The 27,850-nt window shown below is 59.9% G+C and overlaps 1 protein-coding gene across 1 annotated transcript; it reads left to right on the top strand.

The window, feature by feature from the left end:
- The first annotated feature begins 649 nt into the window (after nucleotides 1–649).
- LOC130142329 (B-cell differentiation antigen CD72-like) lies at nucleotides 650–27,850 on the top strand. The gene is made up of 6 exons (XM_056324024.1): nucleotides 650–848; nucleotides 959–1,051; nucleotides 25,915–26,229; nucleotides 26,360–26,508; nucleotides 26,740–26,840; nucleotides 27,172–27,850. Exons 1-6 carry the CDS (start codon nucleotides 704–706, stop codon nucleotides 27,317–27,319), a joined length of 951 nt encoding a protein of 316 aa, XP_056179999.1. The 5' UTR covers nucleotides 650–703; the 3' UTR covers nucleotides 27,320–27,850.

Raw genomic sequence — 27,850 nt, 5'->3', positions numbered from 1 at the left:
CTGTAGACCTGTCCAGCACCCCAATATCAAGCTGCACTGTCCCACTGTGGCAATGTATTTGGAGGAAAAGGGACACCTGGCCTATCAAATGTCACTCTTGCTTTAGCAGCTTGATATGGTTAAATAAAGGCTTTATCTGCTCAGCAAGGCTGCAATGTTGTGTGAGAAAGACACCTGGAACAAAGAAAATGGGATCGTTGGCAGTTAAGCAGGCAGAAAAACAGGAGCTGAGCTGGGATCTAATGAGTGCAAGAATGTCAACAATCTTAATGATGGGACTAACCACCTGCATGCTTTTAACACATTAGTATCTGTATAGCAGCGTGTGAACAGTGTATGTAACCCACAGAATTAAGGTGTGATGTGTGTATGAATATTAAAATCGTATATAACCTTGCAGAAACTTCAGTAAAGTGGCTTCAACTAGGATCATACTGATATGTCGTTGAGTCCATGATTTTTGCTCCTGCACCCCACTGCCACCCCAGAGGACCCTGAGCAGTTTCGGGGCATAGAAGGGGCCATGGTGACTGCACCAGAGCCAATAGCAGGGCACCAGTCCCAGCGGCTGTGCTGTCCTCCTCCCACCTACAGCAAACCTCTACTTCTCCAGAAACTAGCTGCACTTCTCCTTTGCAGTTCTCAGAGAGGCAGTGACTGCAGCAGCACAGCAGCTGTCAGGACCACCAGAGCAGTTCAGAGTATGGCCCAGAGCGTGGTCTACGCCGACCTGAAGTTTGCCATGGCCCCCCCACTCACCTCCCCCACCTGCCACGCAGCCCCCGATGAGGATGACAGCCCCTATGAGAACGTGCCGCCGGCACCGGTGCCCGTGGCACCCAGCCCAGGTGAGGCCCCGGCCGCGGCCACCACTGCGGGGGTGCCCTGGTGCAGAGTGGGCACCGGGTGGCGGCTGTGGCACCGTGCGGTGATGCCCATGGGCACGCATCTCTTGCAGGGCGCCGGCCCCGGCATTGGCGTGTCGCTGTGAGGCTGCTGGCAGCCAGCCTGCTGCTGCTGGTGGCCACCGTGGTGGCCCTGGGGACTTGCTGTGAGTCAGGGCGAGGGCCGCGGGGTGGGGGGGTGGCCAGGGAGGGGGGGCACTGGGAGTGGGTGGGGCAAGGGCCAGGCTGCTGGGGGGTTGTCTAGCCTGGGGGTGCTGGAGCTGGTGGTCGAGGGGCAGCACCGCTGCTTGCTTGGCTGCCCGGAGCTGCCCTCCAATTGCCTGCACTGCTTCCCACTGCTTCCCACTGCTTCCCACTGCTTCCCACTGCTTCCCACTGCTTCCCACTGCCTCCCACTGCTTCCCACTGCCCCCACTACCCCCCACTGCTTCCCACTGCCTCCCACTGCTTCCCACTGCTTCCCACTGCTTCCCACTGCCTCCCACTGCTTCCCACTCCTTCCCATGCTTCCCACTGCCTCCCACTGCTTCCCACTGCCTCCCATTGCTTCCCACTGCCTCGCCCTGCTTCCCACTACCACTCGCTGCTTCCCACTGCCTCCCATAGATGCCCGCTGTCTCCCACTGCTTCCCACTGCTTCCCACAGACTCCCACTAGCTCCCACTGCCTCCCACTGCTTCTCACTGCTTCCCACTACCTCCCACTGCCTCCCACTACTTCACACTGCCTCCCACTGCATCCCACTGCCACCTACTGCATCCCATTGCATCCCACTGCATCCCACTGCCTACAACTGATTGCCACTGCTTGCCACCTGCTTCCCACTGCTTCCCACTGCCTCCTACTGCTTCCCACTGCCTCCCACTGCCACCCACTGCTTCCCACCACCTCCCACTACCTCCCACTACTTCCCATTGCCTCTCAATTCCACCCACTGCTTCCCACTGCCTCCCATTGCCTTCCCACTGCATCCCACTGCCTCCCACTGCTTCCCCACTGCCTCCCACTGCTTCCAGCTGCCTCCCACTGCCTCCCATTACTTCCCAATACATCCCACTGCTTCCCACTCCTTTCTCACTGCCTCCCACTGCCTCCCAATGCTTCCCACTGAATCCCACTTCTTCCCATTGCATCCCACTGCCTCTCACTGCCTCCCACTGCTTCCCACTGCCTCCCAATACCACCCACTGCTTCCCACTGCCTCCCATTGCTTCTCACTGCATCCCACTGCTTCCCACTGCTTCCCACTGCATCCCACTGCTTCCCACTGCATCCCACTGCTTCCCACTCCTTCGTACTGTCACCCACTGCTTCCCACTGCATCCCACTGCTTCCCACTGCATCCCACTGCTTCCCACTTCTTCCCACTGCCACCCACTGCTTCACACTGCTTCCCAGTGCTTCCCACTGCCTCCCAATGCTTCTCACTGCTTCCCACTGCCTCCCACTACCACCCTCTGCTTCCCACTGCCTCCCACTGCTCCTCAATGCATCCCATTGCTTTCCACTTCTTTCCCACTGCCTCGGCTGCCTCCCACTGCCTCCCAGTGCTTTCCACTTCCACCCACTACTTCCCATTGCCCCCCACTGATTTCCACTGCATCCCACTGCCTCCCACTGCTTCCCACTGCTTCCCACTGCTTCCCACTGCCTCCCACTGCTTCCCACTGCCCCCACTACCCCCCACTGCTTCCCACTGCCTCCCACTGCTTCCCACTGCTTCCCACTGCTTCCCACTGCCTCCCTCTGCTTCCCACTGCTTCCCACTGCCTCCCACTGCTTCCCACTCCTTCCCATGCTTCCCACTGCCTCCCACTGCTTCCCACTGCCTCCCACTGCTTCCCACTGCCTCCCATTGCTTCCCACTGCCTCGCCCTGCTTCCCACTACCACTCGCTGCTTCCCACTGCCTCCCATTGATGCCCGCTGTCTCCCACTGCTTCCCACTGCTTCCCACAGACTCCCACTAGCTCCCACTGCCTCCCACTGCTTCTCACTGCTTCCCACTACCTCCCACTGCCTCCCACTACTTCACACTGCCTCCCACTGCATCCCACTGCCACCTACTGCATCCCATTGCATCCCACTGCATCCCACTGCCTACAACTAATTGCCACTGCTTGCCACTGCTTCCCACTGCTTCCCACTGCTTCCCACTGCTTCCCACTGCCTCCCACTGCTTCCCACTCCTTCCCATGCTTCCCACTGCCTCCCACTGCTTCCCACTGCCTCCCATTGCTTCCCACTGCCTCGCCCTGCTTCCCACTACCACTCGCTGCTTCCCACTGCCTCCCATAGATGCCCGCTGTCTCCCACTGCTTCCCACTGCTTCCCACAGACTCCCACTAGCTCCCACTGCCTCCCACTGCTTCTCACTGCTTCCCACTACCTCCCACTGCCTCCCACTACTTCACACTGCCTCCCACTGCATCCCACTGCCACCTACTGCATCCCATTGCATCCCACTGCATCCCACTGCCTACAACTGATTGCCACTGCTTGCCACCTGCTTCCCACTGCTTCCCACTGCCTCCTACTGCTTCCCACTGCCTCCCACTGCCACCCACTGCTTCCCACCACCTCCCACTACCTCCCACTACTTCCCATTGCCTCTCAATTCCACCCACTGCTTCCCACTGCCTCCCATTGCCTTCCCACTGCATCCCACTGCCTCCCACTGCTTCCCCACTGCCTCCCACTGCTTCCAGCTGCCTCCCACTGCCTCCCATTACTTCCCAATACATCCCACTGCTTCCCACTCCTTTCTCACTGCCTCCCACTGCCTCCCAATGCTTCCCACTGAATCCCACTTCTTCCCATTGCATCCCACTGCCTCTCACTGCCTCCCACTGCTTCCCACTGCCTCCCAATACCACCCACTGCTTCCCACTGCCTCCCATTGCTTCTCACTGCATCCCACTGCTTCCCACTGCTTCCCACTGCATCCCACTGCTTCCCACTGCATCCCACTGCTTCCCACTCCTTCGTACTGTCACCCACTGCTTCCCACTGCATCCCACTGCTTCCCACTGCATCCCACTGCTTCCCACTTCTTCCCACTGCCACCCACTGCTTCACACTGCTTCCCAGTGCTTCCCACTGCCTCCCAATGCTTCTCACTGCTTCCCACTGCCTCCCACTACCACCCTCTGCTTCCCACTGCCTCCCACTGCTCCTCAATGCATCCCATTGCTTTCCACTTCTTTCCCACTGCCTCGGCTGCCTCCCACTGCCTCCCAGTGCTTTCCACTTCCACCCACTACTTCCCATTGCCCCCCACTGATTTCCACTGCATCCCACTGCCTCCCACTGCTTCCCACTGCTTCCCACTGCTTCCCACTGCCTCCCACTGCTTCCCACTGCCCCCACTACCCCCCACTGCTTCCCACTGCCTCCCACTGCTTCCCACTGCTTCCCACTGCTTCCCACTGCCTCCCTCTGCTTCCCACTGCTTCCCACTGCCTCCCACTGCTTCCCACTCCTTCCCATGCTTCCCACTGCCTCCCACTGCTTCCCACTGCCTCCCACTGCTTCCCACTGCCTCCCATTGCTTCCCACTGCCTCGCCCTGCTTCCCACTACCACTCGCTGCTTCCCACTGCCTCCCATTGATGCCCGCTGTCTCCCACTGCTTCCCACTGCTTCCCACAGACTCCCACTAGCTCCCACTGCCTCCCACTGCTTCTCACTGCTTCCCACTACCTCCCACTGCCTCCCACTACTTCACACTGCCTCCCACTGCATCCCACTGCCACCTACTGCATCCCATTGCATCCCACTGCATCCCACTGCCTACAACTAATTGCCACTGCTTGCCACTGCTTCCCACTGCTTCCCACTGCTTCCCACTGCCTCCTACTGCTTCCCACTGCCTCCCACTGCCACCCACTGCTTCCCACCACCTCCCACTACCTCCCACTACTTCCCATTGCCTCTTAATTCCACCCACTGCTTCCCACTGCCTCCCATTGCCTTCCCACTGCATCCCACTGCCTCCCACTGCTTCCCCACTGCCTCCCACTGCTTCCAGCTGCCTCCCACTGCTTCCCAATATTTCCCACTGCCTCCCATTACTTCCCAATACATCCCACTGCTTCCCACTCCTTTCTCACTGCCTCCCACTCCCTCCCAATGCTTCCCACTGAATCCCACTTCTTCCCATTGCATCCCACTGCCTCCAACTGCATCCCACTGCCTCTCACTGCCTCCCACTGCTTCCCACTGCCTCCCAATACCACCCACTGCTTCCCACTGCCTCCCATTGCTTCTCACTGCATCCCACTGCTTCCCACTGCTTCCCACTGCATCCCACTGCTTCCCACTCCTTCGTACTGTCACCCACTGCTTCCCACTGCATCCCACTGCTTCCCACTGCATCCCACTGCTTCCCACTTCTTCCCACTGCCACCCACTGATTCACACTGCTTCCCAGTGCTTCCCACTGCCTCCCAATGCTTCTCACTGCTTCCCACTGCCTCCCACTACCACCCTCTGCTTCCCACTGCCTCCCACTGCTCCTCAATGCATCCCATTGCTTTCCACTTCTTTCCCACTGCCTCGGCTGCCTCCCACTGCCTCCCAGTGTTTTCCACTTCCACCCACTACTTCCCATTGCCCCCCACTGATTTCCACTGCATCCCACTGCCTCCCACTGCTTCCCACTACTTCCCACTGCTTCCCACGTCCTTCCACTGCTTCCCAGGGCCTACCACTGCTACCCACTGCCTCCCAGTGCTTCCCACTGCCTACCACTGCTTCCCTCTGCTTCCCAATGCTTCCCATTGCTTCCCACTGCCTCGCACTGCATCCCACTGCCACCCACTGGCTCCCAGTGTTTCTCACTTCTGCCCACTGCTTCCCACTGCCTCCCATTGCTTCCCACCGCAATCCACTGCCTCCCACTGCTTCCCACTGCCTCCCACTGCTTCCCACTGCATCTCACTGCTTCCCACTGCCTCCCATTGCTTCCCGCTGCTTCCCACTGCTTCCCACTGCCTCCCACTGCTTCCCACTGCCTCCCACTGCTTCCCAGTGCCTCCCTGTGCTTCCCACTGCATCCCATTCCTTCCCGCTGCTTCCCACTGCCTCCCATTGCCATCCCACTGCATCCCACTGCTTCCCACTGCGTTCCCACTGCCTCCCACTGCCTCCCACTGCTTCCCCTGCCTCCCACTGACTCCCACTGTTCCCACTGCCTCCCAATACAACCAACTGCTTCCCACTGCCTCCCAATACCACCAACTGCTTCCCACTGCCTCCCAATGCTTCTCACTGCATCCCACTGCTTCTCACTGATTCCCACTGCCTCCCACTGCTTCCCACTGCTTCCCACTCCTTCGTACTGTCACCCACTGCTTCCCACTGCTTCCCAGTGCTTCCCACTGCCTCCCAATGCTTCTCACTGCTTCCCACTGCTACCCACTACCACCCTCTGCTTCCCACTGCCTTCCACTGCTCCTCAATGCATCCCATTGCTTTCCACTTCTTTCCCACTGCCTCGGCTGCCTCCCACTGCCTCCCAGTGCTTTCCACTTCCAGCCACTACTTCCCATTGCCCCCCACTGCTTTCCACTGCATCCCACTGCCTCCCACTGCTTCCCACTACTTCCCACTGCTTCCCACGTCCTTCCACTGCTTCCCAGGGCCTGCCACTGCTACCCACTGCCTCCCAGTGCTTCCCACTGCCTACCACTGCTTCCCTCTGCTTCCCACTGCTTCCCATTGCTTCCCACTGCCTCGCACTGCATCCCACTGCCTCCCACTACCTCCCACTGCTTCCCACTGCTTCCCACTGCTTCCCAGTGCCTCCCATTGCTTCCCACTGCCTCCCACTGCTTCCCATTACTTCCCACTGCCTTCCACCGCTTCCCTCTGCTTCCCACTGCCTCCCACTCTCCCACTGCCTCCCACTGCTTCCCACTGCTTCCCACTGCCTCCCACTGCCTCCCACTGCCATCCACTGCTTCCCACTGCTTCCTACTACCTCCCACTGCCTCCCACTGCTTCCCACTGCTCCCACTGCTTCCCACTACCACTCGCTGCTTCCCACTGCATCCCATTACTTCCCATTCCTTCCCACTGCTTCCCAGTGCTTCCCACGTCCTTCCACTGCTGCCCACTGCCTCCCACTGCTTCCCACTTCCTCCCATTGCTTCCCACTTCCACCCACTGCTTCCGACTTCATTCCTACTGACTCCCACTGTCTCCCACTGCCTCCCACTGCTTCCCATTGCCTCCAACTGCCTTCCACTGCTTCCCACTGCCTCCCACTGCTTCCCACTGCCTCCCACTGCCTGCCACTGCCTCCCACTGCTTCCCACTGCCTCCCACTGATACCACTACCTCCCACTACCACCCACAGCTTTCCACTACCTCCCAGTGCTTCCCACTGCATCCCACTAATACCCACTACTTCCCATTCTTCCCACTACCTCCCATTGCTTCCTGCTTCCTCCCACTGCTTCCCACTGCCATCCACTGCTTCCCAGTGCTTCCCATTGCTTCCCACTGCCTCCCACTGCTTCCCATTGCTTCCCACTACCTCCCACTGCTTCCCACTACCACTCGCTGCTTCCCACTGCATCCCGTAACTTCCCATTGCCTCCCACTACCTCCCACTGCTTCCCACTGCCCCCAGTGCCTCCCACTGCCTCTCACTGCATCCCACTGCTTCCCACTGCTTCCCACTGCCTCCCACTGCTTCCCACTACTTCCCACTGCTTCCCATTCCCTTCCCACAGCCTCCCATTGCTTCCCAGTTCTTCCCACTGCTTCCCACTGCTTTACACTGCTTCCCACTGCTTCTCACTGCCTCCCACTGCTTCCCACTGCTTCCCACTGCTTCCCACTGCCTCCCACTGCCTTCCATTACCTCCCAGTGCTTTCCACTTCCTCACACTGCTTTCCACTGCCTCCCACTGCCTCCCACTGCCTCCCACTGCTTCCCACTACCTCCCACTTCCTCCCTCTGCTCTTACTGCTTCCCGGTGCCTCCCACTGCTTTCCACTGCATCCCACTGCCTCCCACTGCCTCCCACTGCCTCCCACTGCTTCCCACTGCCTCCCACTGATCCCACTGCCTCCCACTGCCACCCACAGCTTTCCACTACCTCCCAGTGCTTCCCACTGCATCCCACTGATACCCACTGCTTCCCATTCTTCCCACTACCGCCCATTGCTTCCTGCTGCATCCCACTGCTTCCCACTGCCATCCACTGCTTCCCAGTGCCTCCCATTGCTTCCCACTGCTTCCCACTGCTTCCCATTGCTTCCCACTGCCTCGCACTGCTTCGAACTGCCTCGCACTGCTTCCCACTACCACTCGCTGCTTCCCACTGCATCCCGTAACTTCCCATTCCATCCCACTGCTTCCCACTGCTTCCCACTGCCTCCCACTGACTCCCACTGCCTCCCACTTCCTCCCAGTGCTTCCCAGTGCTTCCCACTACCTCCCACTGCTTCCCACTGCCTCCCAGTGCCTCCCACTGCCTCTCACTGCATCCCACTGCTTCCCACTGCTTCCCACTGCCTCCCACTGCCTCCCACTACTTCCCACTACTTCCCACTGCTCCCCATTCCCTTCCCACAGCCTCCCATTGCTTCCCAGTTCTTCCCACTGCTTCCCACTGCTTTACACTACTTCCCACTGCTTCTCACTGCCTCCCACTGCTTCCCACTGCTTCCCACTGCCTCCCACTGCCTTCCATTACCTCCCAGTGCTTTCCACGTCCTCACACTGCTTTCCACTGCATCCCACTGCCTCCCACTGCCTCCCACTGCCTCCCACTGCTTCCCACTGCCTCCCACTGATCCCACTGCATCCCACTACCTCCCAGTGCTTCCCACTGCATCCCACTGATACCCACTGCTTCCCATTCTTCCCACTACCGCCCATTGCTTCCTGCTTCCTCCCACTGCTTCCCACTGCCATCCACTGCTTTCCAGTGCCTCCCATTGCTTCCCACTGCCTCCCACTGCTTCCCATTGCTTCCCACTGCCTCGCACTGCTTCGAACTGCCTCGCACTGCTTCCCACTACCACTCGCTGCTTCCCACTGCATCCCGTAACTTCCCATTCCATCCCACTGCTTCCCACTGCTTCCCACTGCCTCCCACTGACTCCCACTGCCTCCCACTTCCTCCCAGTGCTTCCCAGTGCTTCCCACTACCTCCCACTGCTTCCCACTGCCTCCCAGTGCCTCCCACTGCCTCTCACTGCATCCCACTGCTTCCCACTGCTTCCCACTGCCTCCCACTGCCTCCCACTACTTCCCACTACTTCCCACTGCTCCCCATTCCCTTCCCACAGCCTCCCATTGCTTCCCAGTTCTTCCCACTGCTTCCCACTGCTTTACACTACTTCCCACTGCTTCTCACTGCCTCCCACTGCTTCCCACTGCTTCCCACTGCCTCCCACTGCCTTCCATTACCTCCCAGTGCTTTCCACGTCCTCACACTGCTTTCCACTGCCTCCCACTGCTTCCCACTGCCTCCCACTGCTTCCCACTACCTCCCACTTCCTCCCTCTGCTCTTACTGCTTTCCACTGCCTCCCACCGCCTCCCACTGCCTCCCACTGCTTCCCACTGCCTCCCACTGATCCCACTGCCTCCCACTACCACCCACAGCTTTCCACTACCTCCCAGTGCTTCCCACTGCATCCCACTAATACCCACTGCTTCCCATTCTTCCCACTACCTCCCATTGCTTCCTGCTTCCTCCCACTGCTTCGCACTGCCATCCACTGCTTCCCAGTGCTTCCCATTGCTTCCCACTGCCTCCCACTGCTTCCCATTGCTTCCCACTGCCTCCCACTGCTTCCCACTACCACTCGCTGCTTCCCACTGCATCCCGTAACTTCCCATTGCCTCCCACTACCTCCCACTGCTTCCCACTGCCCCCCAGTGCCTCCCACTGCCTCTCACTGCATCCCACTGCTTCCCACTGCTTCCCACTGCCTCCCACTGCTTCCCACTACTTCCCACTGCTTCCCATTCCCTTTCCACAGCCTCCCATTGCTTCCCAGTTCTTCCCACTGCTTCCCACAGCTTTACACTGCTTCCCACTGCTTCTCACTGCCTCCCACTGCTTCCCAATGCTTCCCACTGCCTCCCACTGCCTTCCATTACCTCCCAGTGCTTTCCACTTCCTCACACTGCTTTCCACTGCCTCCCACTGCCTCCCACTGCCTCCCACTGCTTCCCACTACCTCCCACTTCCTCCCTCTGCTCTTACTGCTTCCCGGTGCCTCCCACTGCTTTCCACTGCATCCCACTGCCTCCCACTGCCTCCCACTGCCTCCCACTGCCTCCCACTGCCTCCCACTGCTTTCCACTGCCTCCCACTGATCCCACTGCCTCCCACTACCACCCACAGCTTTCCACTACCTCCCAGTGCTTCCCACTGCATCCCACTAATACCCACTGCTTCCCATTCTTCCCACTACCTCCCATTCCTTCCTGCTTCCTCCCACTGCTTCCCACTGCCATCCACTGCTTCCCAGTGCCTCCCATTGCTTCCCACTGCCTCCCACTGCTTCCCATTGCTTCCCACTACCTCCCACTGCTTCCCACTGCCTCCCACTGCTTCCCACTAACACTCGCTGCTTCCCACTGCATCCCGTAACTTCCCATTCCATCCCACTGCTTCCCACTGCTTCCCACTGCCTCCCACTGACTCCCACTGCCTCCCACTTCCTCCCAGTACTTCCCAGTGCTTCCCACTACGTTCCCACTGCCTCCCAGTGCCTCCCACTGCCTCCCACTGCTTCCCACTGCTTCCCACTTCTTCCTACTACCTCCCACTGCTTCCCACTGCCTCCCACTGCTTCCCACTAACACTCGCTGCTTCCCACTGCATCCCGTAACTTCCCATTCCATCCCACTGCTTCCCACTGCTTCCCACTGCCTCCCACTGACTCCCACTGCCTCCCACTTCCTCCCAGTACTTCCCAGTGCTTCCCACTACGTCCCACTGCTTCCCACTGCCTCCGAGTGCCTCCCACTGCCTCCCACTGCCTCCCACTGCTTCCCACTACCACTCGCTGCTTCCCACTGCATCCCATTACTTCCCATTCCTTCCCACTGCTTCCCAGTGCTTCCCACGTCCTTCCACTGCTGCCCACTGCCTCCCACTGCTTCCCACTTCCTCCCATTGCTTCCCACTTCCACCCACTGCTTCCGACTTCGTTCCCACTGCTTCCCACTGTCTCCCACTGCATCCCACTGCTTCCCGTTGCCTCCAACTGCCTTCCAGTGCTTCCCACTGCCTCCCACTGCTTCCCACTGCCTCCCACTACCACCCACTGCTTCCCACTGGTTCCCACTGCCTGCCACTGCCTGCCACTGCCTCTCACTGCATCCCACTGCTTCCCACTGCCTCCCACTGCCACCCACTGCCTCCCACTGCTTCCCACTGCTTCCCACTGCTTCCTACTACCTCCCACTGCCTCCCACTGCTTCCCACTGCTCCCACTGCTTCCCACTACCACTCGCTGCTTCCCACTGCATCCCATTACTTCCCATTCCTTCCCACTGCTTCCCAGTGCTTCCCACGTCCTTCCCATTGCTTCCCACTGCCTCCCACTGCTTCCCACTTCCTCCCATTGCTTCCCACTTCCACCCACTGCTTCCGACTTCGTTCCTACTGCTTCCCACTGTCTCCCACTGCCTCCCACTGCTTCCCATTGCCTCCAACTGCCTTCCAGTGCTTCCCACTGCCTCCCACTGCTTCCCACTGCCTCCCACTACCACCCACTGCTTCCCACTGGTTCCCACTGCCTGCCACTGCCTGCCACTGCCTCCCACTGCTTCCCACTGCCTCCCACTGATCCCACTACCTCCCACTACCACCCACAGCTTTCCACTACCTCCCAGTGCTTCCCACTGCATCCCACTAATACCCACTGCTTCCCATTTTTCCCACTACCTCCCAGTGCTTCCTGCTTCCTCCCACTGCTTCCCACTGCCATCCACTGCTTCCCAGTGCTTCCCATTGCTTCCCACTGCCTCCCACTGCTTCCCATTGCTTCCCACTGCCTCCCACTGCTTCCCACTACCACTCGCTGCTTCCCACTGCATCCCGTAACTTCCCATTGCCTCCCACTACCTCCCACTGCTTCCCACTGCCCCCCAGTGCCTCCCACTGCCTCTCACTGCATCCCACTGCTTCCCACTGCTTCCCACTGCCTCCCACTGCTTCCCACTACTTCCCACTGCTTCCCATTCCCTTCCCACAGCGTCCCATTGCTTCCCAGTTCTTCCCACTGCTTCCCACTGCTTTACACTGCTTCCCACTGCTTCTCACTGCCTCCCACTGCTTCCCACTGCTTCCCACTGCCTCCCACTGCCTTCCATTACCTCCCAGTGCTTTCCACTTCCTCACACTGCTTTCCACTGCCTCCCACTGCCTCCCACTGCCTCCCACTGCTTCCCACTACCTCCCACTTCCTCCCTCTGCTCTTACTGCTTCCCACTGCCTCCCACTGACTCCCACTGCCTCCCACTTCCTCCCAGTGCTTCCCAGTGCTTCCCACTACCTCCCACTGCTTCCCACTGCCTCCCACTGCCTCCCACTGCCTCTCACTGCATCCCACTGCTTCCCACTGCTTCCCACTGCTTCCCACTGCCTCCCACTGCTTCCCACTACTTCCCACTGCTCCCCATTCCCTTCCCACAGCCTCCCATTGCTTCCCAGTTCTTCCCACTGCTTCCCACTGCTTTACACTACTTCCCACTGCTTCTCACTGCCTCCCACTGCTTCCCACTGCTTCCCACTGCCTCCCACTGCCTTCCATTACCTCCCAGTGCTTTCCACGTCCTCACACTGCTTTCCACTGCCTCCCACTGCCTCCCACTGCCTCCCACTGCCTCCCACTGCTTCCCACTACCTCCCACTTCCTCCCTCTGCTCTTTCTGCTTCCCACTGCCTCCCACCGCCTCCCACTGCCTCCCACTGCTTCCCACTGCCTCCCACTGATCCCACTGCCTCCCACTACCACACACAGCTTTCCACTACCTCCCAGTGCTTCCCACTGCATCCCACAAATACCCACTGCTTCCCATTCTTCCCACTACCTCCCATTGCTTCCTGCTTCCTCCCACTGCTTCCCACTGCCATCCACTGCTTCCCAGTGCTTCCCATTGCTTCCCACTGCCTCCCACTGCTTCCCACTGCTTCCCACTGCTTCCCACTGCCTCCCACTGCCTTCCATTACCTCCCAGTGCTTTCCACTTCCTCACACTGCTTTCCACTGCCTCCCACTGCCTCCCACTGCCTCCCACTGCTTCCCACTACCTCCCACTTCCTCCCTCTGCTCTTACTGCTTCCCGGTGCCTCCCACTGCTTTCCACTGCATCCCACTGCCTCCCACTGCCTCCCACTGCTTCCCACTGCCTCCCACTGATCCCACTGCCTCCCACTACCACCCACAGCTTTCCACTACCTCCCAGTGCTTCCCACTGCATCCCACTGATACCCACTGCTTCCCATTCTTCCCACTACCGCCCATTGCTTCCTGCTTCCTCCCACTGCTTCCCACTGCCATCCACTGCTTTCCAGTGCCTCCCATTGCTTCCCACTGCCTCCCACTGCTTCCCATTGCTTCCCACTGCCTCGCACTGCTTCGAACTGCCTCGCACTGCTTCCCACTACCACTCGCTGCTTCCCACTGCATCCCGTAACTTCCCATTCCATCCCACTGCTTCCCACTGCTTCCCACTGCCTCCCACTGACTCCCACTGCCTCCCACTTCCTCCCAGTGCTTCCCAGTGCTTCCCACTACCTCCCACTGCTTCCCACTGCCTCCCAGTGCCTCCCACTGCCTCTCACTGCATCCCACTGCTTCCCACTGCTTCCCACTGCCTCCCACTGCCTCCCACTACTTCCCACTACTTCCCACTGCTCCCCATTCCCTTCCCACAGCCTCCCATTGCTTCCCAGTTCTTCCCACTGCTTCCCACTGCTTTACACTACTTCCCACTGCTTCTCACTGCCTCCCACTGCTTCCCACTGCTTCCCACTGCTTCCCACTGCCTCCCACTGCCTTCCATTACCTCCCAGTGCTTTCCACGTCCTCACACTGCCTTCCACTGCCTCCCACTGCCTCCCACTGCCTCCCACTGCTTCCCACTACCTCCCACTTCCTCCCTCTGCTCTTACTGCTTCCCACTGCCTCCCACTGCCTCCCACTGCCTCCCACTGCGTCCCACTGCCTCCCACCGCCTCCCACTGCCTCCCACTGCTTCCCACTGCCTCCCACTGCTTCCCACTGCCTCCCACTACCACCCACTGCTTCCCACTGGTTCCCACTGCCTGCCACTGCCTCCCACTGCTTCCCACTGCCTCCCACTGATCCCACTGCCTCCCACTACCACCCACAGCTTTCCACTACCTCCCAGTGCTTCCCACTGCATCCCACTAATACCCACTGCTTCCCATTCTTCCCACTACCTCCCAGTGTTTCCTGCTTCCTCCCACTGCTTCCCACTGCCATCCACTGCTTCCCAGTGCTTCCCATTGCTTCCCACTGCCTCCCACTGCCTCCCACTGCTTCCCACTGCCTCCCACTGCTTCCCACTACCACTCGCTGCTTCCCACTGCATCCCGTAACTTCCCATTGCCTCCCACTACCTCCCACTGCTTCCCACTGCCCCCCAGTGCCTCCCACTGCCTCTCACTGCATCCCACTGCTTCCCACTGCTTCCCACTGCTTCCCACTGCTTCCCACTACTTCCCACTGCTTCCCATTCCCTTCCCACAGCCTCCCATTGCTTCCCAGTTCTTCCCACTGCTTCCCACTGCTTTACACTGCTTCCCACTGCTTCTCACTGCCTCCCACTGCTTCCCACTGCTTCCCACTGCCTCCCACTGCCTTCCATTACCTCCCAGTGCTTTCCACGTCCTCACACTGCTTTCCACTGCCTCCCACTGCCTCCCACTGCCTCCCACTGCTTCCCACTACCTCCCACTTCCTCCCTCTGCTCTTACTGCTTTCCACTGCCTCCCACTGACTCCCACTGCCTCCCACTTCCTCCCAGTGCTTCCCAGTGCTTCCCACTACCTCCCACTGCTTCCCACTGACTCCCACTGTTCCCACTGCCTCCCACTGCATCCCACTGCTTCCCACTGCTTCCCACTGCCTCCCACTGCTTCCCACTACTTCCCACTGCTCCCCATTCCCTTCCCACAGACTCCCATTGCTTCCCAGTTCTTCCCACTGCTTCCCACTGCTTTACACTACTTCCCACTGCTTCTCACTGCCTCCCACTGCTTCCCACTGCTTCCCACTGCCTCCCACTGCCTTCCATTACCTCCCAGTGCTTTCCACGTCCTCACACTGCTTTCCACTGCCTCCCACTGCCTCCCACTGCCTCCCACTTCCTCCAACTGCTTCCCACTACCTCCCACTTCCTCCCTCTGCTCTTTCTGCTTCCCACTGCCTCCCACTGCCTCCCACTGCCTCCCACTGCATCCCACTGCCTCCCACCGCCTCCCACTGCCTCCCACTGCTTCCCACTGCCTCCCACTGATCCCACTGCCTCCCACTACCACACACAGCTTTCCACTACCTCCCAGTGCTTCCCACTGCATCCCACAAATACCCACTGCTTCCCATTCTTCCCACTACCTCCCATTGCTTCCTGCTTCCTCCCACTGCTTCCCACTGCCCATCCACTGCTTCCCAGTGCTTCCCATTGCTTCCCACTGCCTCCCACTGCTTCCCACTACCACTCGCTGCTTCCCACTGCATCCCGTAACTTCCCATTGCCTCCCACTACCACCCACTGCTTCCCACTGCCCCCCAGTGCCTCCCACTGCCTCTCACTGCATCCCACTGCTTCCCACTGCTTCCCACTTCCTCCCACTGCTTCCCACTACTTCCCACTGCTTCCCATTCCCTTCCCACAGCCTCCCATTGCTTCCCAGTTCTTCCCACTGCTTCCCATTGCTTCCCACTGCCTCCCACTCCCTTCCATTACCTCCCACTGCTTCCCACTTCCTCCCTCTGCTCTTACTGCTTCCCACTGCTTCCCACTGCTTCCCACTGCCTCCCACTGCCTTCCATTACCTCCCAGTGCTTTCCACGTCCTCACACTGCTTTCCACTGCCTCCCACTGCCTCCCACTGCCTCCCACTGCTTCCCACTACCTCCCACTTCCTCCCTCTGCTCTTACTGCTTCCCACTGCCTCCCACTACTTCCCACTGCCTCCCACCGCCTCCCACTGCCTCCCACTGCTTCCCACTGCCTCCCACTGATCCCACTGCCTCCCACTGCCACCCACAGCTTTCCACTACCTCCCAGTGCTTCCCACTGCATCCCACTAATACCCACTTCTTCCCATTCTTCCCACTACCTCCCATTGCTTCCTGCTTCCTCCCACTGCTTCCCACTGCCATCCACTTCTTCCCAGTGCTTCCCATTGCTTCCCACTGCCTCCCACTGCTTCCCACTACCACTCGCTGCTTCCCACTGCATCCCGTAACTTCCCATTGCCTCCCACTACCTCCCACTGCTTCCCACTGCCCCCCAGTGCCTCCCACTGCCTCTCACTGCATCCCACTGCTTCCCACTGCTTCCAACTGCCTCCCACTGCTTCCCACTACTCCCCACTGCTTCCCATTCCCTTCCCACAGCCTCCCATTGCTTCCCAGTTCTTCCCACTGCTTCCCACTGTTTACACTGCTTCCCACTGCTTCTCACTGCCTCCCACTGCTTCCCAATGCTTCCCACTGCCTCCCACTGCCTTCCATTACCTCCCACTGCTTTCCACTTCCTCCCACTGCTTTCCACTGCTTTCCACTGCCTCCCACTGCCTCCCACTGCTTCCCACTACCTCCCACTTCCTCCCTCTGCTCTTACTGCTTCCCGGTGCCTCCCACTACTTTCCACTGCCTCCCACTGCCTCCCACTGCCTCCCACTGCTTCCCACTGCCTCCCACTGATCCCACTGCCTCCCACTACCACACACAGCTTTCCACTACCTCCCAGTGCTTCCCACTGCATCCCACTAATACCCACTGCTTCCCATTCTTCCCACTACCGCCCATTGCTTCCTCCCACTTCCTCCCACTGCTTCCCACTGCCATCCACTGCTTCCCAGTGCCTCCCATTGCTTCCCACTGCCTCCCACTGCTTCCCATTACTTCCCACTGCCTCCCACTGCTTCCCACTGCCTCCCACTGCTTCCCACTACCACTCGCTGCTTCCCACTGCATCCCGTAACTTCCCATTCCATCCCACTGCTTCCCACTGCTTCGAACTGCCTCGCACTGCTTCCCACTACCACTCGCTGCTTCCCACTGCATCCCGTAACTTCCCATTCCATCCCACTGCTTCCCACTGCTTCCCACTGCCTCCCACTGACTCCCACTGCCTCCCACTTCCTCCCAGTGCTTCCCAGTGCTTCCCACTACCTCCCACTGCTTCCCACTGCCTCCCACTGCCTCCCACTGCCTCCCACTGCATCCCACTGCCTCCCACCGCCTCCCACTGCCTCCCACTGCTTCCCACTGCCTCCCACTGATCCCACTGCCTCCCACTACCACACACAGCTTTCCACTACCTCCCAGTGCTTCCCACTGCATCCCACAAATACCCACTGCTTCCCATTCTTCCCACTACCTCCCATTGCTTCCTGCTTCCTCCCACTGCTTCCCACTGCCCATCCACTGCTTCCCAGTGCTTCCCATTGCTTCCCACTGCCTCCCACTGCTTCCCACTACCACTCGCTGCTTCCTACTGCATCCCGTAACTTCCCATTGCCTCCCACTACCACCCACTGCTTCGAACTGCCCCCCAGTGCCTCCCACTGCCTCTCACTGCATCCCACTGCTTCCCACTGCTTCCCACTGCCTCCCACTGCTTCCCACTACTTCCCACTGCTTCCCATTCCCTTCCCACAGCCTCCCATTGCTTCCCAGTTCTTCCCACTGCTTCCCACTGCTTTACACTGCTTCCCACTGCTTCTCACTGCCTCCCACTGCTTCCCACTGCTTCCCACTGCCTCCCACTGCCTTCCATTACCTCCCACTGCTTCCCACTTCCTCACACTGCTTTCCACTGCCTCCCACTGCCTCCCACTGCCTCCCACTGCTTCCCACTACCTCCCACTTCCTCCCTCTGCTCTTACTGCTTCCCACTGCCTCCCACTGCTTTCCACTGCATCCCACTGCCTCCCACTGCCTCCCACTGCCTCCCACTGCTTCCCACTGCCTCCCACTGATCCCACTGCCTCCCACTACCACACACAGCTTTCCACTACCTCCCAATGCTTCCCACTACATGCCACTAATACCCACTGCTTCCCATTCTTCCCACTACCACCCATTGCTTCCTGCTTCCTCCCACTGCTTTCCACTGCCATCCACTGCTTTCCAGTGCCTCCCATTGCTTCCCACTGCTTCCCATTGCTTCCCACTGCCTCGCACTGCTTCGAACTGCCTCGCACTGCTTCCCACTACCACTCGCTGCTTCCCACTGCATCCCGTAACTTCCCATTCCTTCCCACTGCTTCCCACTGCTTCCCACTGCCTCCCACTGACTCCCACTGCCTCCCACTTCCTCCCAGTGCTTCCCAGTGCTTCCCACTACCTCCCACTGCTTCCCACTGCCTCCCAGTGCCTCCCACTGCCTCTCACTGCATCCCACTGCTTCCCACTGCTTCCCACTGCCTCCCACTGCCTCCCACTACTTCCCACTACTTCCCACTGCTCCCCATTCCCTTCCCACAGCCTCCCATTGCTTCCCACTACTTCCCACTGCTTCCCACTGCTTTACACTACTTCCCACTGCTTCTCACTGCCTCCCACTGCTTCCCACTGCTTCCCACTGCTTCCCACTGCCTCCCACTGCCTTCCATTACCTCCCACTGCTTCCCACTTCCTCACACTGCTTTCCACTGCCTCCCACTGCCTCCCACTGCTTCCCACTACCTCCCACTTCCTCCCTCTGCTCTTACTGCTTCCCACTGCCTCCCACTGCTTTCCACTGCATCCCACTGCCTCCCACTGCCTCCCACTGCCTCCCACTGCTTCCCACTACCTCCCACTTCCTCCCTCTGCTCTTACTGCTTCCCACTGCCTCCCACTGCTTTCCACTGCATCCCACTGCCTCCCACTGCCTCCCACTGCCTCCCACTGCTTCCCACTGCCTCCCACTGATCCCACTGCCTCCCACTACCACCCACAGCTTTCCACTGCCTCCCAGTGCTTCCCACATCATCCCACTGATACCCACTGCTTCCCATTCTTCCCACTACCTCCCATTGCTTACTGCTTCCCACTGCCATCCACTGCTTCCCACTGCCTCCCACTGCTTCCCACTACCACTCGCTGCTTCCCACTGCATCCCGTAACTTCCCATTCCATCCCACTGCTTCCCACTGCTTCCCACTGCCTCCCACTGCCTCCCAATACCACCCACTGCTTCCCACTGCCTCCCATTGCTTCTCACTGCATCCCACTGCTTCCCACTGCTTCTCACTGCTTCCCACTCCCTTCCACTGCTTCCCACTGCATCTTACTGCTTCCCACTCCTTCGTACTGTCACCCATCGCTTCCCACTTCATCCCACTGCTTCCCACTGCATCCCACTGCTTCCCACTTCTTCCCACTGCTTCCCACTGCTTCCCACTGTTCGCACTGCCTCCCAATGCTTATCACTTCTTCCCACTGCCTCCCACTACCACCCTCTGCTTCCCACTGCCTCCCACTGCTCCTCAATGCATCCCATTGCTTTCCACTTCTTTCCCACTGCCTCGGCTGCCTACCACTGCCTCCCAGTGCTTTCCACTTCTACCCACTACTTCCCATTGCCCCCCACTGATTTCCACTGCATCCCACTGCCTCCCACTGCTTCCCACTACTTCCCACTGCTTCCCACGTCCTTCCACTGCTTCCCAGTGCCTACCACTGCTACCCACTGCCTCCCAGTGCTTCCCACTGCCTACCACTGCTTCCCTCTGCTTCCCACTGCTTCCCATTGCTTCCCACTGCCTCGCACTGCATCCCACTGCCACCCACTGGCTGCCAGTGTTTCTCACTTCTGCCCACTGCTTCCCACTGCCTCCCATTGCTTCCCACCGCAATCCACTGCCTCCCACTGCTTCCCACTGCTTCTCACTGCCTGCGTCTGCTTCCCACTGCTTCCCACTGCCTCCCACTGCTTCCCACTGCTTCCCATGCTTCCCACTGCCTCCACTGCCTCCCACTGCCTTCCACTGCTTCCCACTGCCTCCCACTGCTTCCCGCTGCTTCCCATGCTTCCCACTGCCTCCCACTGCCTCCCACTGCCTCCCACTGCTTCCCGCTGCTTCCCACTGCCTCCCATTGCCATCCCACTGCATCCCACTGCTTCCCACTGCCTTCCCACTGCCTCCCACTGCTTCTCCCTGCTTCCCCTGCCTCCCACTGACTCCCACTGTTCCCACAGCCTCCCACTGCCTCCCACTGCTTCCCATTGCCTCCCAATACCACCCACTGCTTCCCACTGCCTCCCATTGCTTCTCACTGCATCCCACTGCTTCTCACTGCTTCCCACTGCCTCCCACTGCTTCCCATGCTTCCCACTGCTTCCCACTCCTTCGTACTGTCACCCACTGCCTCCCACTGACTCCCACTGTTTCCCACTACTTCCCACTGCTTCCCATTCCCTTCCCACAGCCTCCCATTGCTTCCCAGTTCTTCCCACTGCTTCCCACTGCTTTACACTGCTTCCCACTGCTTCTCACTGCCTCCCACTGCTTCCCACTGCTTCCCACTGCCTCCCACTGCCTTCCATTACCTCCCACTGCTTCCCACTTCCTCACACTGCTTTCCACTGCCTCCCACTGCTTCCCACTGCCTCCCACTGCTTCCCACTACCTCCCACTTCCTCCCTCTGCTCTTACTGCTTCCCACTGCCCCCCACTGACTCCCACTGCCTCCCACTGCTTTCCACTGCATCCCACTGCCTTCCACTGCCTCCCACTGCCTCCCACTTCTTCCCACTACCTCCCACTTCCTCCCTCTGCTCTTACTGCTTCCCACTGCCTCCCACTGCTTTCCACTGCATCCCACTGCCTCCCACTGCCTCCCACTGCCTCCCACTGCTTCCCACTGACTCCCACTGATCCCACTGCCTCCCACTACCACCCACAGCTTTCCACTGCCTCCCAGTGCTTCCCACATCATCCCACTGATACCCACTGCTTCCCATTCTTCCCACTACCTCCCATTGCTTCCTGCTTCCTCCCACTGCTTCCCACTGCCATCCACTGCTTCCCACTGCCTCCCACTGCTTCCCACTACCACTCGCTGCTTCCCACTGCATCCCGTAACTTCCCATTCCATCCCACTGCTTCCCACTGCTTCCCACTGCCTCCCACTGCCTCCCACTGCCTCCCACTGCTTCACACTGCTTCACACTGCCTCCCAATACCACCCTCTGCTTCCCACTGCCTCCCATTGCTTCTCACTGCATCCCACTGCTTCCCACTGCCTCCCACTGCTTCCCACTGCATCTCACTGCTTCCCACTCCTTCGTACTGTCACCCATCGCTTCCCACTGCATCCCACTGCTTCCCACTTCATCCCACTGCTTCCCACTGCTTCCCACTGCTTCCCACTGCTTCCCACTGCTTCCCACTGCCTCCCTCTGCTCTTACTTCTTCCCGTTACCTCCCACTACCACCCTCTGCTTCCCACTGCCTCCCACTGCTCCTCAATGCATCCCATTGCTTTCCACTTCTTTCCCACTGCCTCGGCTGCCTCCCACTGCCTCCCAGTGCTTTCCACTTCTACCCACTACTTCCCATTGCCCCCCACTGATTTCCACTGCATCCCACTGCCTCCCACTGCTTCCCACTACTTCCCACTGCATCCCACGTCCTTCCACTGCTTCCCAGTGCCTACCACTGCTACCCACTGCCTCCCAGTGCTTCCCACTGCCTACCACTGCTTCCCTCTGCTTCCCACTGCTTCCCATTGCTTCCCACTGCCTCGCACTGCATCCCACTGCCACCCACTGGCTGCCAGTGTTTCTCACTTCTGCCCACTGCTTCCCACTGCCTCCCATTGCTTCCCACCGCAATCCACTGCCTCCCACTGCTTCCCACTGCTTCTCACTGCCTCCCTCTGCTTCCCACTGCTTCCCACTGCCTCCCACTGCTTCCCACTGCTTCCCATGCTTCCCACTGCCTCCCACTGCCTCCCACTGCCTTCCACTGCTTCCCACTGCCTCCCACTGCTTCCCGCTGCTTCCCATGCTTCCCACTGCCTCCCACTGCTTCCCACTGCCTCCCACTGCTTCCCGCTGCTTCCCACTGCCTCCCATTGCCATCCCACTGCATCCCACTGCTTCCCACTGCCTTCCCACTGCCTCCCACTGCTTCCCCCTGCTTCCCCTGCCTCCCACTGACTCCCACTGTTCCCACAGCCTCCCACTGCCTCCCACTGCTTCCCATTGCCTCCCAATACCACCCACTGCTTCCCACTGCCTCCCATTGATTCTCACTGCATCCCACTGCTTCTCACTGCTTCCCACTGCCTTCCACTGCTTCCCACTGCTTCCCACTGCTTCCCACTCCTTCGTACTGTCACCCACTGCTTCCCACTGCATCCCACTGCTTCCCACTTCTTCCCACTGCCACCCACTGCTTCCCACTGCTTCCCAGTGCTTCCCACTGCCTCCCAATGCTTCTCACTTCTTCCCACTGCTTCCCACTACCACCCTCTGCTTCCCACTGCCTCCCACTGCTCCTCAATGCATCCCATTGCTTTCCACTTCTTTCCCACTGCCTCGGCTGCCTCCCACTGCCTCCCAGTGCTTTCCACTTCCAGCCACTACTTCCCATTGCCCCCCACTGCTTTCCACTGCATCCCACTGCCTCCCACTGCTTCCCACTACTTCCCACTGCTTCCCACGTCCTTCCACTGCTTCCCAGGGCCTGCCACTGCTACCCACTGCCTCCCAGTGCTTCCCACTGCCTACCACTGCTTCCCTCTGCTTCCCACTGCTTCCTATTGCTTCCCACTGCCTCGCACTGCATCCCACTGCCACCCACTGCCTCCCACTGCTTCCCACTGCTTCCCACTGCTTCCCACTGCTTCCCACTGCCCCCCACTGCTTCCCACTGCCTCCCACTGCTTCCCACTGCTTCCCACTGCCTCCCTCTGCTTCCCACTGACTCCCACTGTTCCCACTGCCTCCCTCTGCTTCCCACTGCTTCCCACTGCCTCCCACTGCTTCCCACTGCTTCCCATGCTTCCCACTGCCTCCCACTGCCTCCCACTGCCTCCCACTGCTTCCCACTGCATCCCACTGCTTCCCACTTCTTCCCACTGCCACCCACTGCTTCCCACTGCTTCCCACTGCTTCCCACTGCCTCCCACTGCTTCCCACTGCCTCCCACTGCTTCCCGCTGCTTCCCACTGCCTCCTATTGCCATCCCACTGCATCCCACTGCTTCCCACTGCCTTCCCACTGCCTCCCACTGCTTCCCCCTGCTACCCCTGCCTCCCACTGACTCCCACTGTTCCCACTGCCTCCCACTGCCTCCCACGGCTTCCCATTGCCTCCCACTGCCTCCCACTGCTTCCCACTGCCTCGCATTGCTTCTCACTGCATCCCACTGCTTCCCACTGCTTCTCACTGCCTCCCTCTGCTTCCCACTGCTTCCCACTGCCTCCCACTGCTTCCCACTGCTTCCCATGCTTCCCACTGCCTTCCACTGCCTCCCACTGCCTCCCACTGCTTTCCACTACTTCCCACTGCTTCCCACTGCCTCCCAATACCACCCACTGCTTCCCACTGCCTCCCATTGCCATCCCTCTGCATCCCACTGCTCCCCATTGCGTTCCCACTGCCTCCCACTGCTTCCCACTGCTCCCTGCCTCCCACTGACTCCCACTGTTCCCACTGCCTCCCACTGCCTCCCACTGCTTCCCACTGCCTCCCAATACCACCCACTGCTTCCCACTGCCTCCCACTGCTTCCCACTGCATCCCACTGCCTCCCACTGCTTCCCACTGCCTCCCATTGCTTCTCTCTGCTTCCCACTCCTTCGTACTGTCACCCCACTGCTTCCCACTGCTTCCCACTTCTTCCCACTGCCACCCACTGCTTCCCACTACCACCCTCTGCTTCCCACTGCCTCCCACTGCTCCTCAATGCATCCCATTGCTTTCCACTTCTTTCCCACTGCCTCGGCTGCCTCCCACTGCCTCCCAGTGCTTTCCACTTCCACCCACTACTTCCCATTGCCCCCCACTGCTTCCCACTGCATCCCACTGCTTCCCACTACTTCCCACTGCTTCCCACGTCCTTCCACTGCTTCCCACTGACTCCCCCTGCTTCCCACTGCCTCCCACTGCTTCCCACTGCCTCCCACTGGCTCCCAGTGCTTCCCAGTTCCGCCCACTGCTTCCCACTGTCTCCCACTGCTTCCCAGCGCAATCCACTGTCTCCCACTGCTTCCTACTGCTAACCAGTGCTTCCCACGGCCACCCACTGCTTCCCACTGCTTCCCATTGCTTCCCACTGCTTCCCACTGCCTCCCACTGCATCCCACTGCTTCCCATTGCTTCCCACTTCTTCCCACTGGTTCCCACCGCAATCCACTGCCTCCCACTGCCATCCACTGCTTCCCACTGCTTCTCACTGCCTCACACTGCCTCCCAGTGCTTCCCACTACCACCCACAGCTTTCCACTACCTCCCAGTGCTTCCGACTGCATCCCCCTGACTCCTACTTCTTCCCATTGCTTCCCACTGCGCTCCACTGCTTCCCACTGCCACCCACTGCTTCCCATTGCTTCCCACTGCCTCGCACTGCTTCCCACTACCACTCGTTGCTTCCCACTGCATCCCGTTACTTCCCATTCCATCCCACTTCTTCCCATTGCATCTCACTGCCTCCCACTGCTCCCCACTGCCTCCCACTGCTTCCCACTACCACTCGCTGCTTCCCACTGCATCCCATTACTTCCCATTCCTTCCCACTGCTTCCCACTGCTTCCCACTTCCTCCCACTGTTCCCCACTGCCTCTCACTGCTTCCCACTGCCACCCACTGCTTCCCACTGCTTCCCACTGCCTCCCACTGCCTCCCACTGCTTCCCACTTCCTCCCATTCCTTCCCACTTCCACTCACTGCTTCCCACTTCCTTCTGACAGCTTCCCACTGCTTCCCATTGCTTGCCACTGCTTCCCAGTGCTTCCCACTGCATCCCACTGCCTCCCAGTGCTTCCCACTGCTTCCCACTGCCTTCCCCTGCCTCCCAGTGCTTCCCACTTCCTTCCACTGTTTCTCACTGCCTCCCACTGCTTCCCACTGCCTCCCACTGCTTCCCACTGCCTCCCACTGCTTCCCACTGCTTCCCACGTCCTTCCGCTAGTTCCCAGTGCCTCCCACTGCTACCCACTGCCCCCCAGTGCTTCCCATTGCCTCCCACTGCTTCCCACTGCCCCCCACTGCTTCCCACTGCTTTCCGCTGCCTCCAACTGCTTCCCACTTCCTCCCACTGCTTCCCACTGCTTCCCACTGCTTTCCACTGCCACCCACTGCCTCCCACTTCCTCTCACTGCATCCCACTGCTTCCCACTGCATCCCACTGCCTCCCACTGCTTCCTACTACTACCCACTGCTTCCCACTGCTTCCCACTGCTTCCCACTGCCTCACAGTGCTTCCCATTGCTTCCCACGGCCTCCCACTGCCTCCCACTGCTTCCCACTGTGTCCCATTGCCCCCCACTGCTTCCCATTGCTTCCCACTGCCTCCCATTGCTTCCCACTGCCTCCCACTGCTTCCCACTGCCTCCCACTGCTTCCCACTGCCTCACATTTCCTCCCTTCCTGTTGCCACCGCTGGGACTACCTTTCCCATCCCACTGGCACCCCCAGGACAGTCTCTGCCCACAGGCTGAACACTCTTATCCCACTCTCCCTTGCAAGGGCCATGCCTTGAGCAGGGTCAGCCCACATGGCCCTGCCCAGGCTGTCCCATCGCTGTGCCCCAGCTCACCCCCGCTGTCCCCAGACTGGCAGGTCACCCACAGCCTGCAGGACGCCTCCCGGGAGCATGCGGCTGAGCGGGGCCGCCTCTCGCAGGAGGTGAGGGCACGGGAGCAGAGCCTGGAGCAGATGCGGCTGGAGCTGGTGTGGGCCATGGCAGAGCTGCAGCGAGCGTGGCGGGAGGGCAACAGCAGCCGGCAGGAGCTGGGCAACCTGAACGTCAAGCTGGGGCACACCAGGCAGGAGCTGGCTGTGCTGCAGGAGGAGATGCAGGAGGTGCAGGGGGAGCTCAGGGCCAGCAAGAGTACTGTGAGCAGCCTGCGTGCCTGCGTGAATACAGGTAGGGCCATGGTGGGGTTGGGGGGACAGGCAGTGATGCTGCCGGGGGGATGTGGGGGCTGGTCACAGCCAGGCTGGCCTCCTGAGCACCCGTGGGAGGGCGAGTGCCTGAGCTGTGCCCCTGCCCCCAGATTGCTGCCCCTCAGGCTGGGTGCTCTACAGGGGCAAGTGCCTCTTCATCTCGATGAGCAGGAAGACGTGGTGGGAAAGCCGTCATGACTGCAGAATGAAATCCGCTCAGCTGCTGGTCCAAGGCAACTGGCCAACCTGGACACTGCCGGTACAGAGCCGGGGGGCTGCAGCACCCCAGGGGGCTGTGGGCAATGGTGGGGCTGGGCAGAACCCCGTGGCGCCAGCGGCATGGCAGCTGTGGACATGCTGAGGTGGCAGCGCAAGCCCTGGGTGCCCGTCCCAGCAGCCTGCGGGGAGGGCATAGCTGGCCCCGTGGCTCCTGGGAACCAGGTGGGCACTGGCCATGGGGCAGGTGCTTGACAGCTTCTCTTGTCCCCAGCAATTTTTGGTGATGAGTGATGAAGCGTACTGGATTGGAGCACAATTTTCTTCTGACTCTAAGAGGACTGTTGTATGGCAGGACAGCAAGCAGTTCTACCCGTAAGTGCAGTGGTCCTTGACACAAAGCACCAGCCCTTTAGCCATGCCAAGGACATGCTGTTTCCATCCTGTGAGTCCCCCCTGGCCAAGGGAGTGATGCTCAAATGATCAGCATCCTGAGGAAGGGGTCCTGGGCAGAGCCCAGCTGCAGGGTTCACTGCCAGATCTCCAACTGGCAGAGCAGGAGGCTGGGGGGAGGAATGTGGCCCTTCCTCGGACTTGTCCTAGTGCCAGGTGTCCCACCTGCCACAGCAGCAGTGGGGCCTGTGAGAAGGGATGTCCACAGTGAGGGTGCTGTCACTGCCCCTCTGAAACATGCTCTGTCTCCTAGGCCCAACCATTCTGCAGAGTGTGGCATGTCAGCTAACGGGAATATAGAAAGTTCAAAATGTGTGAGAAAGTACCAGTGGATCTGCGAGCAGCCCCCGATGCTGAGCAGCCCATCCAAGACCTCCCTTTCTTTCCTGGACAAGGACTGACTGTGCTGCCACCCACCTCTGTCACAGGACTCAGGGGCAGGAGCTGGGGGTACACCCCAAGACCCTCTCCACTGTGCACACGATGTCTCAACCACAACAAAGCACTGGGGGACAGTGTCTGTATTATAAAGCAAGGCTCACGGAAAGCAGATTTTACTCCCCTCTTTCACACTCATGCATACACTTATATCACCTTGCACCAGCCTTCTGCGTATCCCTGTGTGCCTGCATTAGCCAGTACAGCTCACAGTGACCCAAAACCCCAGTGTGGAGTCCAGCCCCCCCCAGCTGTGCCCCCCCAGGGCTGATGGTGCTGCACTAGCACTGCTGCAGAATGTGCCATCTGCATCTTTTCAGGGCTGGGGGGTAACAGTGCCATTGGCATCCCCAACCTGTCCCTTCCCACAGCACTGACAGCTCCCATCCTGCCATTTCTCCTGCCTCCATAATCTGCCCAGGGCTTTGGGCTGGCCCCAACCTGGGAAGGGTGCAAGAGTGGTGCCACCAGACGCAAAACTTCTGGAAAGCCCT

Source organism: Falco biarmicus, chromosome Z (assembly GCF_023638135.1).
Source record: "Falco biarmicus isolate bFalBia1 chromosome Z, bFalBia1.pri, whole genome shotgun sequence".
Lineage (NCBI taxonomy): Eukaryota > Metazoa > Chordata > Aves > Falconiformes > Falconidae > Falco > Falco biarmicus.
This window is presented reverse-complemented; position numbering and strand designations above follow the sequence as displayed.

Coding starts and splice junctions, on each gene's coding strand:
- LOC130142329 (XM_056324024.1), top strand. CDS start 704: ATGGCCCAGAGCGTGGTCTACGCCGACCTGAAGTTTGCCATGGCCCCC. Junction 849..958: donor GCCCGTGGCACCCAGCCCAG/GTGAGGCCCCGG, acceptor CATCTCTTGCAG/GGCGCCGGCCCCGGCATTGG. Junction 26,841..27,171: donor GACAGCAAGCAGTTCTACCC/GTAAGTGCAGTG, acceptor TCTGTCTCCTAG/GCCCAACCATTCTGCAGAGT.